The following is a 17,153-nucleotide window of genomic DNA, read 5'->3' as shown; positions in this document are numbered from 1 at the left end:
GAAATTGAGTTACTTGTAGTGAGGTGGATGGACCTAGAGAATGTCATACAGAGTGAAGTAAGTCAGAAAGAGAAAAACAAATACAGTATGCTAACACATATATATGGAATCTAAAAAAAAAAAAAGGTTCTGAAGAACCTAGGGGCAGGACAGGAATAAAGACGCAGACATTGGGAATGGACTTGAGGACACGGGGAGGGGGAAGGGTAAGCTGGGACGAAGAGAGAGAGTGTGGCATGGACATATATACACTACCAAATGTAAACTAGATCTAGCTAGTGGGAAGCAGCCGCATAGCACAGGGAGATCAGCTCGGTGCTTTGTGACTACCTAGAGGGGTGGGATAGGGAGGGTGGGAGGGAGACGCAAGTGGGAGGAGATATGGGGTTATATGTATATGTATAGCTGATTCACTGTGAAAGTTCTCAGGTATTTTCAATAACAGACATACCAAAAGTATAGTCTAGTTTTCAGTCAGTAGAGCTGGCTTAGTCTCAGGTTCTTCAAGAAATGGCATTTTGAGTTTTTTGACTCTCAGTTTCCTTACCTGAATTATGAGGATACATCTTGTCCTTCTATGCTATGAGCATAAAATGGGATAGTATACAAATAAGTTATTATACTATTTTGAAACCTTAGATTTCAGATGTAAGTGTATAAATTTCTTCCTACCTTATCTATGAAAATTATATTTATTTCCACGGTGAAACCCAATTAGTGACATTGATAGTTGAGTAGTAACTGTGTGTCAGGAACTAATACCTCATTTAATTCTCACAACACACATGGAGGGAGTGTATTTATGCATGTTTTATAGATGGGGAAATTGGGGCTCAGCAAGAATAAATGACTTATTCACCAGAGGTTCACATGAGCAGACATTAAGTTGTGAACTGGGTTTTAATCAAAGTTGTTTGAACTCCAGAGCTGGTACAATTTCCAGTATCACATGATGCTTTTCAGGACTTACCTGAATGTACAAAAGGCAGACAGGACATCTCTTCAATGAGTGTGACTAAGGACATGAATAATTTTAATGTATTTTTCTGTTACTTGGTTTTTTACCTATAGCAGTTTCTCAAATATCTGTCATCCCTACCTCCAAAAATGTTAAGGGATTTCAAAGTGAACTCATTAATGAGTCAACTACATCTATTAGGGTTATGATCTTCCCCACATAAGTTTACTGCTTGATGGTAACAATGGGAACAAAAATCATCCAGCTCGAGTTTCTTATATAATAAGGTAGAAAAATCATAGAGTTATAAATCCTCTTCCCCTTCAACTTTTCATATGGAGAAAGTGTTGCTATCCCTTGCTCCTCTAAGCAGGATGGAGAACACAGTCTTTCTCATTTCCCAGTACTGTCCTTTTTCCACTCCTGTCTGCCCTCTCCCAGTGGAAAACTGAAGAAGGCACATAAAACCTACTTAACTTTTCTTCCTTTGTCATATGCTAAACACAGGCAGAAGAGCCTGCAGGGTTAAAATATGTGGTACACACTCATTTTATTACTGCATTTATTGACATATTAGGTAGAGTTGACCTTTTGTTTCAAGTTTGTCACTAAGTTATTTATATATAGCTTAATTCTTGCTCCAGTTGTCAGTTAAGGGAATATATTTGTGGCAAGTGTGGGAGAAGGAATAAGAAATAACAAGAAACAAATAGCACAACTGTATAATATTTTAGGATTTATAAAGCACTTTTTCTATGCATAACCGTATTCAATTCTTACTCTAAGATATTAATTTTACAGAGTAGGCAGCTATGACTTAGAACAGTTAAAAAAAATTACCTAAGGTAACAAAGCTAGAATCTGCAAAGATAGGACTTAAACTCAGGTCTTCCAACTCTTATTCCAAGGTTTTCCCATGAAAAGTTGGAACAAGCTGACAAGTTGTTAGAGGGAATGCAATATTTTAGCCTAACAGTAGAGTGTAGTGGTTAACACAGACATAGTCTTTGGAGTCAGACAGCCCTGGGTTTCAATCCTTGTTGCCACTTATTAGCTGTGTACCATGAGAAAGTTGCTTAACAAGTCTGAGTCTCCATCTTCTCATATGTAAACTAGGTGGTAATAATGAATTATATCTACCTCTCAGAGTTATTCAAGAAGATCAGTAAGATAATGGTCCTGAGCACCATGCCTGGACCGTAAGATCTCAATAAATAGTAGTCATCATGGACAAATACACAGGCAGCAATGACACAGTGGACTGGCTGCTATAGCTTCATGCTTCCCAGTCCCAGTTATGGTGGAAGGATTTTTTTTCTAGCTATTAGACATTTAGGTATAGTTCTCTCAGAAGGGGAAAGAGGGCATAGATATAACCATGGCTTTGAATGTTTAATAGAAGGAAAGGGAGTCAATGAGTTTGTGACAAGCTAAAAATGAGAAAAAAGCATAGGAGAATGGAAAGAAATTATTGTAGTCAAGATGACCATCATTAAAAAGTATGTACACTGTATGCTACAAAGTAGAATTTGGCCGTAAATACAGGATATATCATTATTCCCAGCCACCAGTCCTAGAACCCATGTTGGTCACTGGCATATTTCCACTGCTCTGAGATGAAATGATAAAACATTATAGTGATTTTTCATGAAGCTAAATTTATTCAGTTTATACACTTGCTTTTTATTTTGACATATTTCAGCTGTTTTTTTTTTTTTTTTGGATGTTAAAACGTTCTTTTCTTTTGGGAAAAAATAGTATTAAGTAGTTGACAGATTTAAGGTCCTTACTAGACAAAATAAAAATTTGGCAAATATATGTCAGTTCTTCCACACTGATACTTATTTTGAAATCCTATTGTCTAGAAATCACTGGACCAGTTAATCTTCAAGATTTCTTACAAATCTGGGACTTTAAGACTCCTAGATATTAAAAGAATTTATCTATAAGGACCATTCAGTAACACCAGGTAGAACATTTCCAAGGAGACTTCAGTGCATCTAGTTCCCAATAATTCATATTTTATACAGAGGCCTGATTCTTGTCCCCTAGGAAATTACAATCTAAGGCAGAACAGAGGTACAGACTGTTGTCACCTGGCACACAGAAGATAGGATAGAAGCATCAATCTAATATACACAATAATAAGCTACTTACAGAATATAATTTAGGGTTAGATGAGAGGAAGACAAAAATCATGATATGGAGAGGGAGGTCCTATTTGTAAAGAGTAGCCCATTGGAGAACTACACCCAAACCAGACTAAAGGACAAAACAATCAGGTCATCTCAGAGTCAACCAGGGCTATCTGGAACTCCTTAAATGTTACTGAATCACTCTATTTGCCTTGATGTCCTGAGGCTGGACATGCCTATAGAATTTCAGTGGCCAGACTAGAGAGATGGTTTTCATCAGGAATTAGGAAAAAAGCACTGTTTTATTGGGTTTGATTTTTATACTACATACAGGTTCTGGTGAAAACATTAAATACTGGTTAAAGTAACTTAACTAGGCCACCAAAAAATTACTGAATGGTTAGGTTAGTAGCAAAAACTGTGGATAAAATTCATAATTAAGCAGATTCTCATTATACCCAAGTTCATTCTTAGTCACAAGAGTAGGTATTTTTGAAAGGCACATTAATTATAGACATCTAGTGGGTGAGTGACGTCTTTATTTCATTCAGGTGGTCTTCCTCTGGTCGCAATTAATGTGGCTTCTGAAAATACATTCAGTTGTAATCCAGAGGGTGTTTAGGCCGTTGGAAAATCTGGCTCCTTGTTAAAAATATGTAATTAGTTTTAATTTTGAATATAAGCAATGAACTAATGGCTTCTGAATTTGCAAGATAAGTATTTCCTAAAGGAGATAACCAGGAAAATGCTAATAACTGGGAAAACAACTTACTGAACAGGAACCTAACAGTTTACTGTGACAGATAAAAGTATGTATTTATTTTCACATTCTTCTTGAGAGCAGTATATGATTTTAGTGTGTTGAGCATGATTTGATTTACCATTAATTTAGCTCACTGGCATTTATTGAATGCCTACTAAGTGCCTGGTTCTGGCGATACAAAGATAAATAAAAACCTTTGTTCCCCAGGCTGTCACCATCTCTAGGCGGTGCTCAGTGCACATTTAAAAAATACAATAATTTCTGTTGAAACTCACACCATACCACACACCCCTACACAGAAACGCACACATATTTTAGAGGATCTAGGTATGTTAGAAGTTTTCAGAAACTGAACGAAGCAGGCGTTAGGGCCAGAGCCCACATCTAATTCTTCAGTATATTAACATCTTGGTTTTAAATATCATTAAATAATATGCTTTGGGTTTTCTTTCTCCTTTGGCCTCATTTTATGGAGACCTTCTAGAAGGTCTTCATGGCACTTCCCCGTCTAACCCAACCTGAGCTCTGTATTTCCTGGTTGCTTAGTTTGGTAGAAGCTCCTCGGGGAACTTCAGTTGAAAGTCATCTACTCCAGTCCTTTTCAGATTCCTTAATCCTATCTGAGGGGAGGGAAGGAGAGGCAGGTTGCCATTTCAGTGTTTTTCTGTGGCTGTGATACTGCCCTTGGCTCACGAACCCTTGGGGGAAACCTTAGCTCTGCATTTTAAGAGTTTTGCCTGTTTGATATCAGGAGGCCCTGGGAGGCTCCTGCGTACCCACACTGCATGAAGTAGTTCTCTTTATCTGCCAAGTAGAAGCCCCATTTTGTTCCAGAAATAAGCTGAAAGTGGAGCCCGACGATGTGACTGCAGCAAACCAGGCCTGGCCTCTTTCCCACGCTTTAATTGGGGACCCAGGGCTCGATCTGAGAGGTGCTGTGGGTGGGGGATCCATGAGTTAGGGCGGGTGGTGCATCGCGCAGCTCCTGGCTCTTCTCGAGCATCCAGGAGCTACGTGTGGGCAGATTCTGGCTTCGGCTCCGGGCCGAGTTTGAAAACCCATCACTCTGTTCTTCTCCAGGACCAGAAAGGCGCAGTTCCCCTCGGGAGGGATAAGCCCAGGGTGACCTAGAGGAGGGTCTGGGTGGGGGTGGGGGTAGCTCTGCTGCTGCAGTGGAGTACAGTGGGCAAGCAGTGGCTCAGATGGGCGCAGCGCCGCCCAGACTAGCCAAGGACAGACAGGGTTGCTTTGACTTGGCCTAAGTCAGCGTGTATTGAGCCCCCAAGACACTTTCGCCTCAGCTGCAGGCAGAACGGAGCCACGCGCAGCCTGGGCCCTTTTCCCCTACGGGCGGATAAACCCTTTGACCTGGTCATTCTGTGTATTCCTTCTGGGCCCTGTCAGGTCAGAGGGCGGCTTCTGTGTTGCTGCCCAGCGCGTCGCAGAGGTCCATACTTGCGTCCATGGAGTCTCCGTCTGCCCTCGGTGCTTTGGCAGAAATCACAGTCGCCACCGCAGGACCCCTCTGCAACTTAACCAGCCTTGCTCTCGCTGCTTCAACCCAAAGGGAAGGGCCTGGAGCAGACGACATTCCTTGACGCTGTCAGGACAAATAGGCGCGCGACTGGTGCAGACCCTACTCCAGCACGCCCAGAACTGGCGCAGAGGCTTTCGCGTCGGGGTCGCAGCTAGAACTGCTCTCCCCAGAGTCTTGCCGGGAGGGAAGTAAAAACAAGACGTCCCGCCCGGTACCCCAAATGTTAAAACTGTACAGTTTCGATCCCTCCATCCGCTTCCCGACCCTAGAGGGTTAAATCAGGAGGGTACATCGCCACCCCTTCCTCTTACTCCCCCCTCCCCCGCCCCGCCTCACCTTACCTTTAAAAAGTTAAAAAATGTCTGCGGTTGAAATCTCTTAAAGGGGCGGTGCTGGTGAAGTACTCTTGGCACGAGTCTCTGAGAAGGCTGGCTAGGGGCGTGAGTTCGCTCCACCAGCACCAAAACACTGAAGAAGAAGAGAAAAAAAAAAAAAAAAAAACGAGAGAGGGGGGAAAAAGGAAGGGGAAAAAAGGGGGGAAAAAGGCAGACAGACACACACTTTAGATATGGACAATTAGTCACCAGCGAGACCCTGTACGAAGAGAGGTTTAAATCAGAGGGATTTAATGAGGGTGCTCTGTGCCTTTCCTGAAGCCATGCCCTCCAGCAACTCCCGCCCCCCCGCGTGCCTAGCCCCGGTGGCTCTCATCTTGGCTCTGTTGCTCCATCTCTCCCTTTCCTCCCAAGCTGGAGACAGGAGACCCTTGCCTGTAGACAGAGCTCCAGGTTTGAAGGAAAAGACCCTGATTCTACTTGATGTGAGCACCAAGAACCCAGTCAGGACAGTCAATGAGAACTTCCTCTCTCTGCAGCTGGATCCGTCCATCATTCATGATGGCTGGCTGGATTTCTTAAGGTAAGGCAGGGGCTTCATGGATCATTTTTTTAAAGTAGCACCCCCCACCCCTTCCTATCCCCCCATTCCAAAGGGGGAAGAAGAAGAAAAAAAAGCCAAGCGGATCTCTCAAAGAGAAGAAAGGTTTTCCTCCTCCTGGAATATTTGCTGAGGCTGTAACTGGTGATTGAGAAAAGCAGTGTTTTCTATTAAGATGCACATGTTTGCAATGCAGAAGGCATTTCAGAAACTTACCAGTTATGACTGAAAAAATGTTGTGCTTACATATATCCACAATTAGCCTCCCCGTCTACTTCCGAAAAGAAAGAAGAGGTTCAGGGCAGGTACAAAAGTGAAGAAAAAGGTCTTGAACAACAAAGACCCGAGAGGGATGTGTGTGTGTGTGTGTGTGTGTGTGTGTGTGTGTGTGTGTGTGTGTCTGTCTGCCTGTCTGCGTGTGTCTGTGAGTGTTTAAGCGGGGATCGCACGAAAGTGGAATTTTCCACGGAAAGATCGTTCCGTCAGTTCTCTCCCACTCCCAGACAGAAAATGAATCTAAGCAGAGGCTTGAGCGGTGGGCAGGTTGGTTCGGATTTTTAATTTTATATCCTCCGCTGTCCTTTCCAGACTTCAGGACTTTTTAAGATACTTTTTATAGATCGAATGGTCCCCCCCAGTCCCTACTCCTTAAATCTCCTGCGATAACTGCATAGTTTAGTTTTTCTTTAAAGAAAAAAAAAAAAAGTCCTCGTTCCGGTCATAGCGTATATAAGAAGAGCGGAAAGTGTCCTAGAAGTACCCCGGGGATATTTCGGAGATCTGAATCCAGCACTGGTGGATTAGGAAGCCGGGAGTTTTGTGATCATGGACCCTGCATTACTCTAGGGCTTGGACTCTAATTGGGCTCACCCTCTCCCCAGTTGTTACTGTTCAGCAGTAAGGCAACCACGATCCCTTCCCAACAGGGACAGAGTTGCAGGGTAAAAAAAAAAAAAAAGTCTACAATGTCGAATCCAAGTGTTGAGTTAAAAAAATTTCCCTCCAAATTGGAGCCTCAGCTGTGGGCTCCCTCGAAGAGCTCCGAGAGCTCTCAGTCTCACTTTTCTGTTCTGAGGCCGCGTCCGCCGCGCCTTTCCTGAGTATCTTTCACTCTGGGAAATTCGAGTTTGCTTCTCGCGTGCGCCCGCCCCTCAGCTCTCCAGGTTTCCCTAGCCTCGGCCAGGTCAGCGGACGCGGCAGGTAGCAGGAGGCGCTGTGTGGGGCGCTTCTTCCACGTGGAGCGAGCGTTGCGGGAGGACTGAGTGGTTGCTGTGGCCGCCGCCGAGGCCGTTTTGGTTCCTGCCCGCGCCTCCACTGGGAGGGCGGGAACAGCTCTGCGCGGCCGGATTCCTCCTCGGAAGCTCTTCCGTGCAGCAGCGCGCGTCTGTGAGCTCGTCCGGGAGGTGGGGGGCGACTACACGCCCCACTTGCATGGCGCTTCTCTAGCTACGCGGACTCCTTCGGGGTTCTTTTGCTTCTGACCTTAAAAACAACAACAAACTTTAATGTTCTCGCTAAATGCTTGTCGCAGAAAAGATTGTGGAAGGCGGCTTTTCGGGGAAGAAGCCTTGGTGGGGCGTATTTGCATTGGCTGTGCAGGTTTCCGGCTGGAAGGTTGTTGGAAACGCCGTTTCTGCTGGGCCGGACTCGCTCGGATGTCTCCTTGCCTGCCGTGGGCCCACACGACGGCCGATTGCGCCCGCAGGGTAACGCAGTGCCGGAGTCCTCGGCCAAGCGATCCTTCCGGCGGCTACTGGACTTCTCCAGGCGGCCACGACTTTTGTTAGAAACTGTAAAACTGGAGTCTGTTTTTTTCTCTGTTTTCTCTTATCCACCGCCTTTAAGATACTCTTTAGTACCATTTGGATTGGATATTCAGAACCTGAAGCAGCAAAGCGTTAAAAATAACGTAGAGACCCCGAACTTAACAGCTGATGCCCTTAGCATTAAGAGCATCTGTTTGCTCCTTCTCTACCCCTTCCCGAATTAGCAGCGTTTGGCTTTTGAAAAACCTATTTATGGAAATCCTGAACCTAAATAGGTGTAAATAGTATTCTGATGCCCCTCGAGTCTCCTACTACGCGCAGGTTCCACATTTCGGCAAACTTCATTTTCCTCAGAGCTTCCAAATGGCCCCAAGTGGGAAGGAAAAATGATAGAGCCCAACCCGGGGGGTGGAGAGGAGAACGTTACCTTTCCTGAGATCGGGCTGAATTATTTCAGGGGCCAAAGAGGCATTGCTTTTACTGTGCAAGGCGGGGCTGGGGAGTGTTCTCAGAAAGGCAAGAATTTACCCCGGGAATTTCTCTTGCTCAGGGATTTGGGAGATGCATACAGTTGTTATAAGGTAGTGGAAAAGGAAAATCAGCTTTGGCATTAAAAAAAATTAACTTGACCTCAGGTGCATGATCCGAGAGAAAGAAGGCGGGTTTCACCTTCTCCATGGAGGTTGCGATGCCCCTGGGGCCGAGGAGGCAGATCCCGTCTTTCAGCCCAGAAGTTTGGCAAAAGTCGGAGCCCGGGGTCCGTGCGCTGCGCGTCTCCTCCGGGAGAGCTTTTCAGGCAGGGGCAGAAGCCCCGCAACTGCGCCTTAGTCCCGTGTTCTCAGCAGAAGGGCACCCCCCACCTTATGCACACACTATTAACAAACACAATCTCTAACTCTTTGTAAATACTACTTTTGGTGAGCATCGTCGGGGTGCCTGAGGGAGGGGGCCACGACCATTTGGGCGCGGGAGGCGTAGCTCCCGGAGCCCCATGGCCCAAGAATGGGCGGACTGGGGCGCCAGGCATAACTCCACAGAGAGTGGGAAGAGGGCCTTGCTGGTGCCCCGCATCCTCTCGCTTGTCCCCCGGATCCTTTCCTTTCTCCTTCTCTATCCCTGCAGCTCCAAGCGTCTGGTGACCCTGGCCCGGGGACTTTCACCTGCCTTTCTGCGCTTCGGGGGCAAAAGGACCGACTTCCTGCAGTTCCAGAATCTGAGGAACCCGGCAAAAAGCCGTGGGGGCCCCGGCCCGGATTACTATCTCAAAAACTATGAGGATGGTGAGAAACTTGCTCCCCAGTCTTGTTGGGTGGGGGAAGTTTGGGGAGTGGGAGCCAGCAATCGGTGTGTGTGCGTGTGGGGTGCAGATTTGGAGGAGGGCCAGGTTGAAGCTCACCTGAAAAACTGGTAGCTGTAGGCGAGGGGAAACTGGAGTGTGGGATTCCTGACGTGATTACACAAAGGGGGCTCATCAGGTTGTCCTTGTCCAGGCTGCTGGCCTTTCTTCGGTGGCTGAGTCTCAGAGGCCGAGAACTAGTAGCCAAAACTTATGACTGGCTAGTCCTATAGGGAGAAGGTGCAGTGGGTTTCTTGAGAAAATCCAGTCAGGTTCATAAAGGGGCAGGGTCACGTTTCCTTTCTAAAATTAAAGGAAGTGCCTTTTTGTTTTTCTTATTTGCTTTGCTGAGATGAGGCTACGGAGGGCTTCAGCCTCTTTTGAATCCCACTCTAAAGTTTTCTGGAATAATCCTTTTTAGATTGGTCCATTGTTGGGAAGGTTTGAAACTTTTCACAGTGGGTTCTTCTTTAGACTGCCTAATCTCAGAGTTGCAGTCTCAGAGTTGCACTTTTTTTCTCTCAGTTTCAAAATGGGATTATAAATGCCAGCCTTTCCTGCCAGGATCAGATGAGTTAAGTGTTGGAAGGGCTTTTGAAAATGCCAGATCCTATTCCAGTGTGAGAGGCCAATCTTTTTACAGTCTTTGAACAGTCTCATTTTTACTAGGGAAAAATGAAAATGGTATTTAAGAAAATTGTTTAGAGGGTTTGGTGTTAATAACTATGAACTTGCTGTGTGGGTAGAGGAACAGAGTTTCTTTCAAATGGGCAAGGTGGCAATTGATGGGTCTTCACCCACTGAGGTTGTTTAGATTGGGTAGAAGAGGCATTAGCGTCCATTCCTGGAGAGCTATCTCTGCCCTGTTGTCCCTTCTCATACATGAGCTACAGTTTTATTTTTAAAGGGCTCAGGGACATGTTCTCAGAGCTCCCTGGATTTTGTTACATCTTGTCCTTATAAATCAGCAAAATGAGGAAAAGCCCTTGTATTTTCTGGGGCTTTCACTGAATGGGAATTCTGGAGAGTTTGGATCTATTTCAAGGTTGGCTGAGAAACCTTTTTTTTAAAGTGCCAGACTGGAGAAAGAGGGCAAGACTGAGGCTTCTTGAGTTTGAATCCTGAATTAGACTTACTCTTTTACAGCATTGGCAAAGTGTGTAGGTGTTTAAGGCTACATCTTTTCAAAGGTAAATATCATTGCTATAAAAATGTGGATCGCCAGTAGATTTTGCTGTCACTCATCATAAAATGCTGAAAGATAAAAGATAATCCTGAACAGCAGCTCTGATGGTAATTTGACCTGGGGCTTTATAGCTCCCAGGGTCACTGTCAGCTCTGTGTTCGGATACAAGAAGGGAGAATATTAATGGTTTTCCTGATGAAACAGCTCTTCTTTGAGTCCATTTGAACTACTTCCTCTTTAGTTTGTGAAAAAACTTGTAAGAGCCCCAGGAACCACTGTGGGAAAAAAAAGGACTATTATAAGTTTAGGAATTAGCCTTTTTCTCCCAAACTTGTACCTCGGATTATATTACCTATTCATTGAGAGTGGGAGATATGCTTAAAATGAAGGATACAATTTGTTTCCCTTTGTACAAGGAGAAAGTGGGCATCATGGTGAGAAAGGATATTGGCAGAAGGCCGTGCCCCATAAAACTTCATAGAATTAGGAAAAAACCAGAAACGGAAAAGATCTAAGAGGTCATCTTCAATCCTTCCACCACTTCAGGGTTCAGTACAGGATCATTCCATATGGAATCCTTTTCTCGTTTTGTCCAACATAGTATTAAATATCTCTAGGAGTGTAGTTTTCACCACTCCTGTGGGAGAGTTTTTTTGTCCCATAGGTTTTCACTGGTAAATTTTTCCTGAATTTTCCCTTTATATTCTCTAAATATTTGATTACTCCTCTTTGCATTTTTTTAGACATTTACCTTCAAAATAATTTCTTTGTTGTGTCAGCTTCAAAAAAAGTTTTCCTCATAGCTGTTTTTTATCTAGACTACCTGGATTTAATTCTTTTAAAACCTTCTTTAAAGTCAGTCCTTCCCAACACTAATCTGTTTTATTGCTCCTAGCTGAACTCCTTTTGATTTATGTCTCCTTGGTAATAAGATGCTCTGAACTATATCAGTATTTGAGGCCTTAGCACAGTTAAAGAGAGTAGGAATGCCCTGTTTCTGCCCTTTGATGCTCACATATCCTTAAATCACCCATATTGTCTTTGTTGTTGCATGTTGCATTGCAGAATTAAAGGCAAAAATGGTTTTGGTATAGTCTCAGCAATTTTGCAAATGTTATACTTCAGTTGTCACTTTTAATCCAGTGATAACTGTCATCACAATGAGCCTCTCAAAATAATTAGGTCTTCTCAGTAAATGGCCCTGTAATAGGCATTTTGGCATAAGTACCTTATTTTTTTAAAAAAGGGATGTATTGTCTTAAACATAATATAGAATAATAACATACATTTTGAATAATTAGATACAGCTACTGGCACATTATGAAATTGAGTGACATAGGGAATAGAATATGGAATTTGGACTCAGAAAGCCTGTATTTCAGGCCTGGCTCTATCACTTACGAATATGTGGCCCTGGGCTTGCTGCTTCTCTGTAATATATGGATGTGATAATACCTGCTCTGCATTGCTTCTGTGAGGGTTCTGAGAGGTATCTGTATAAGATATTTTGTCAACCGCAAAGCACTATGAAGGCTAAGTATTCCTACTTTTATTAAAGGCAGCTTCAGGAAATTTATAACATATATGTTTTGTATTTTAAAGTGGGTTTAAGGAGTGAATAAGATGCGGTAGACCAAAGTTTATGCAGAAGAAAGGAGATAGAATTAGGGAATTGTTTGAGAGGATTAAGAGAATGTAGGGAGAATTTTTAGGGAGAATTGTCTTTAAGGAATGGAGGTGGAGAACATAGGGTGGCTATTTTTTTTGTGTGGTAATGAAAGAAGAGACTAATCTTTAGTTTTGTTATATACGAACATTAAAATGAACTGATAGTTCCAGCTTGGGTAACATACACTTTTCTAGTTAATTCATTCATATTGCTAGCTCGATGTGATTTTTTGTTGTTGTTTTCCCCTGAATTAATAGGGCAGTTAACAAGTCATGTGGCTTATATTTTCCAAAAACTTTTAAAGCATATTAATGCAGCTGCATTTTCTCTTTCTAAAGTCACTGTTTACATAAACTTTGGGAACTTCTCTAGTTAGTCCTTTAATACAGTTACTTATTCCACTCTTAGCGTAGGCAACTTGAACTTCATGTAAACATGGTGATGATGGAGGAAATAAAAAATAGGATTGTTCTTCATATTTTGGAGTCTTACCCTTTGCCTATCTATGTGATGTTATGCTTTTCTTGCTCCTAACAAAGAAATCTTGGGTTAATCTTTTGTTCTTAAGTTTATTTTGCTGCAGTCTGTCTCTTTGTTGTATATTCAGTGTGATTTATTTGTATGCCTGTCTCTTTACTGCCATAACCATATCTTTAATCAAGATATACACCATTTATTATGCACATCAAAAGCCAGCTTAATATTTCTAAAATATCATATTCATCATGTCACTTTTTTGCTGGAAAACTTTGATTATTTTTGGATTGCTTACAGAAAATGTTCAAACTCCTCAACTTGGCATTCAAAGCCTTTTTAAATCTCAGCTTACCTTTTGTACCCTATGTTTTCATAAAACTTTTATTACAGCTCAGCTTTATTTTCACTGTTTCCTTAAAACACCTTTATCTCAACCCCCTTTGTTCAGCCATTCTATCTGTGCTTTAAATGCCTTTTTCTTGGCTCTGTTAAAATCTCACCACCCACTCCACCCAATTCTTGAAGACCCATTGCAAATGCCCCTTATTTTCACAAGCCCTTCCTGAACAGGTCATTTCATAGTTATCTCTTTTTTCTCTGGACTATTGCAGTTCTTTCTCATTATGTTGTTCTTTTGGCCCCTTCTGCCTTGTTTTGCTTTTTAACTTTTCATATATATATATATATATATGTGTGTGTGTGTGTGTGTGTATACACACATATATATATATGAAAAGTTAAACATATATATATGTATTTTTGTTTTACCTTTTCAATTAGAATGCAAATTCTTTATAGGAAGGGACCATATCTAATTGTTGTATATCCTAAAATGTCTAGCATTATGTATGACACATAGTAGAACTTCTGCAAATATTTTTGGCTGCATACTAGGTTAAGAGCCTGTTAAAGGCACTGGAAAAATGGAGGTTACCGATGAAGAAATGAGTAAACACATACATAAAGATTCCATTCATTTTTCACCTTCAATGCATTTTCACACGAAGTCCATTCTTAATATTTATTTTAATGACATACTTCATTCTTTTAACTATGTACTCTTTATCTTTGGTAGTCTAAGTGTCTTGGTTTTATACTGTGCATTAAATCAACTTTACCACCTGATTTAAAGCCTTGCACTGGACCCACACTATTTTTTATTGTATCTGTTTCTTCTTTGCCTTTACTTTTGCTTTTCTTGGTTAGCCTTATGTAGTTTCTACACCTAATTTTACAATTCCCAAATTAATAGTGCCTTTTCACAAATTTAAATGTTTTTTCAATCTTCGTCTCCTGAAAATTTTCTCTTCTGAGAGCTTCTGAAATCCTAAATAATGAATGTGGAGTACACTTTGTAAACTTTAAGGCACTATATGACTATTATTATTGTTTTCCTTTCTCCAGGAAGTTCTCCTAGTTTTAGTAGAGGTGAGGTAGTTAATTCTTTATCTTTCTATTCCCATTCCATCAATCAAGACATATGACATAAGAACAGCACAACTGCCAAAATACATATTTGCCTTGAACTTATCCACCTTTCATTATCTCACTTTATTTTACATAAATGTTTCTTGAAATCCAATTACATTTAACAAGTGTTTATTGATTACCTGCTCTGTGTTTAGTTTCATGCTGGACAAAATGCAGATTATCAAATAAATAAAAGATACAGCCCTATATCAACATTAGAGCACAACAGTAATCATTGCTGTAGGCAAGATCCACTAATCAGTGTTAAAATAAGTAGGCGAGGTTTAAGACAAAGCACGATATTTGCATAGCCTCAAAGCATCTCTCTCATAATGTTAATTAATTAATTAATTATTGTGGTGGTTTTAGCATAGGACCACCAATACTTTGATACTTTTAGGATGTGGAACTTCTGTTTTCCCCTTGAGTGTGGGCTGGATTTAACAACTTGTTCCTAAAGAAGAGAGTCTATAAAGCAGAAAATAGTAACTTTACAGTGGAGAAGCTGTCAGATATCATTTCAACAAAGTGATCAAGGTTAACATCAGCAGATAGGTCATGTTGATATCATGTATTCCCTGATATCATGTGATGAGAAGGGCACTTCACCTTTGTGATATTCTTTCCCCAAATCCATAACTCTGTAAATATGAGAAAACACTAGTCAAATTGAAGGATACTCTACAAAATACTTGACCTTTCCCCTTCAAAAGACACTGTCTCTGCTGTCAATGATCTAATAGCTTGTTAGTGAGATAACATTTATAATGATAAAACTGAAGAGTAACACAAAGACAATACAGCACTTGTTCCACAAGTGCTAAGTGGAACAAAATAGTTTGCCAGGATATGACAGGAAAAGTAGAGATGAATACTGGCCAGACTTAGGTGGGAGTTAGGTTGGGCCTTGTGGAAGATGCCTAGACTTTGGAGAAGTAGAGATGAGAGAGGACATTTCATTCAAGGGAAAGAGCATGAGGCAAAGCCTAAATATGTGTTTGGGTAATAAGGAGACCACCTGCCTAATAGAAGGTACATGTTAGAAATTATATTAGTTCATGTTGCTAGAAGCATAACAGATTCTTTTTTATAGAAGCCTATTTGCATATTTTTTTCAGTAATGTTTATAATTTAAAAATTATGAAAAGCACATGTTAGAAATTATTCTAAGAAAAGCTCATATTTCTAGAATTATGTCTAATTTGAATTTTAAGAAGTGCTAATGTATTTTTGTTAGCTCCAAAATATGTAATTAAAAAAGAAGAAAGTACATGTGTGAGAGTAAATGTTGGTTGGGTAAATCCAGATCAGATGATGAGAATGTTGAATTTTAAGCATAGTAAAATGGAATTGGCCCTATAGGAAAATAGAGGCTATTATAAGTTCTTTTACTCCATTGGAGAGGGGAAGGACATGTTTTCAACATGGATAATGACTTTGCCCTCTCCCATTCTTCTTTTCCAAATCATTGCACACATTCATATACTCTAGCTAAAGTGTGTTATAACTGAACTTGATGAAGTTTGAGTTATGAAGCATGTTTGAAGGACAGATAATTTAAAACTAAATTAATTCGGTTCTTATAGGGTATATAAAATAAAGGTTTTAGAATTTGCTTGATAATTTTTGTTACCCTTCCTTCTTTCACAGAGTAAAAACAGGCTACTACTTTGTAATATTTATTCACTCATGAATTTACTCATTGAGCAGGCAGCTAGCTCCAGGCCCGTTTGATGCTGAGGCTGGGAGGATGAATGAGGCCCAGCTATGGTTGTCAAATTACATACTCCTGACCTCTTATCACTTCAGCAGCATCAGTCAAAAGCAGTTTCTAGAGATTTTTAGGCCAAGAAAAGCCTCCATTCCAACGCCACTATTTGGCTTTTCATGATTTGTCTACCAGCAACTTTAGAAGGATTTGACACAATTTAATATTGTATTAAAGGGTGTCAGAAATCACCTGAAGTTTTATATATGTTTTATTCTGCCTTTTGGAAACAAAGTGGGTGCATTTTCTATAATGTTTGAAATTTGGTACCAGGTCCTGAGTGCTAGTTGCAGCTCACTGTACCCCTGTGAATTTGAATGTGGTATCTAAAGATATAGTTATCATGCCATTTAGTCACAGTTTAGTCATTGTGGATCTATATAGTGCTGGAAGTGGTAGAGAGAAGATCTGGAAACTCTGGTCTACTGCTTGTAGAGGTGGCTTAATTAATTTCAGTGAATCAAATAGTCTAGTAAACAGGTCTTTCAATCACAACCACATTTGTATAATTTATCACCTGATCATTGGGGCTAAAGGTAATCCACAAAGAGTTATGTGTTCCTATACAACACAAATTGTGCTGCTGTTGCCAATACCAAATATCACTGTTTCTCTTGCCATATTTATTTATATTCTCTCTCCTGTCCTCCCAAGGCCTCCTGGTGGGATGGGTACATCATGGAAGCAAAGAAGTTTCTTTCAAAATTCCCTGGGCCTGTTTAGCCTGCCAGTCACATGGTCTGGGCTCGTAGAGTCAGGAGCCTCTTCTGAGAATCCTTCATCAAAATGGATTAAATGTTAAGACTCTTAACTTCTGTGCTTCTTAGTACCTTATTCAAGTTTTCAGCTGTCTAGATCTATGAGGCAATGGATTGGAACTCTGAACTGTGTGTTTGTGTGTGTGTGTGTGTGTGAGACAGAAGGAGAGAGAGAGAGACAGAGACAGAGAGAGACAGAGCATATGAATATATGAGCATGAAAGAATTTGGTGTGTTTTATTTTTTACACTTGTCCATGGTGGTGATGTAGGCAAAGTAAATACAATTTGTAGACTAGAGGCTAGTTCTATAGGATGTATAGATACCTTGTTGAACTCCTTTGTCTTTTGGTTTCATGATCAGTTTTCTTCACTTAAGTACAGTGAAAAGCAGT

The 17,153-nt window shown here is 41.3% G+C and overlaps 1 protein-coding gene across 3 annotated transcripts in view; it reads left to right on the top strand.

The window, feature by feature from the left end:
* Positions 1 to 5,876: 5,876 nt before the first annotated feature.
* HPSE2 (heparanase 2 (inactive)) overlaps positions 5,877 to 17,153 on the top strand; it is a 583,392-nt gene continuing 572,115 nt past the window's right edge. For all 3 annotated transcript variants that reach the window (XM_027112269.1, XM_027112268.1, XM_027112267.1), the window contains exons 1-2: positions 5,877 to 6,311; positions 9,218 to 9,375. In XM_027112269.1, the coding sequence (XP_026968070.1) occupies positions 6,022 to 6,311; positions 9,218 to 9,375 (448 nt within the window). In that variant the 5' untranslated portion in view covers positions 5,877 to 6,021. The remainder of the gene's footprint in view (positions 6,312 to 9,217; positions 9,376 to 17,153) is intronic.

The sequence above is a fragment of the Aethalodelphis obliquidens genome, unplaced genomic scaffold, assembly GCF_003676395.1.
Source record: "Aethalodelphis obliquidens isolate GAN/ISIS:26980383/991018 unplaced genomic scaffold, ASM367639v1 scaffold11, whole genome shotgun sequence".
Lineage (NCBI taxonomy): Eukaryota > Metazoa > Chordata > Mammalia > Artiodactyla > Delphinidae > Aethalodelphis > Aethalodelphis obliquidens.
Note: the sequence above shows the minus strand (reverse complement) of the source record. Positions and strands in the feature narration are given on the sequence as shown.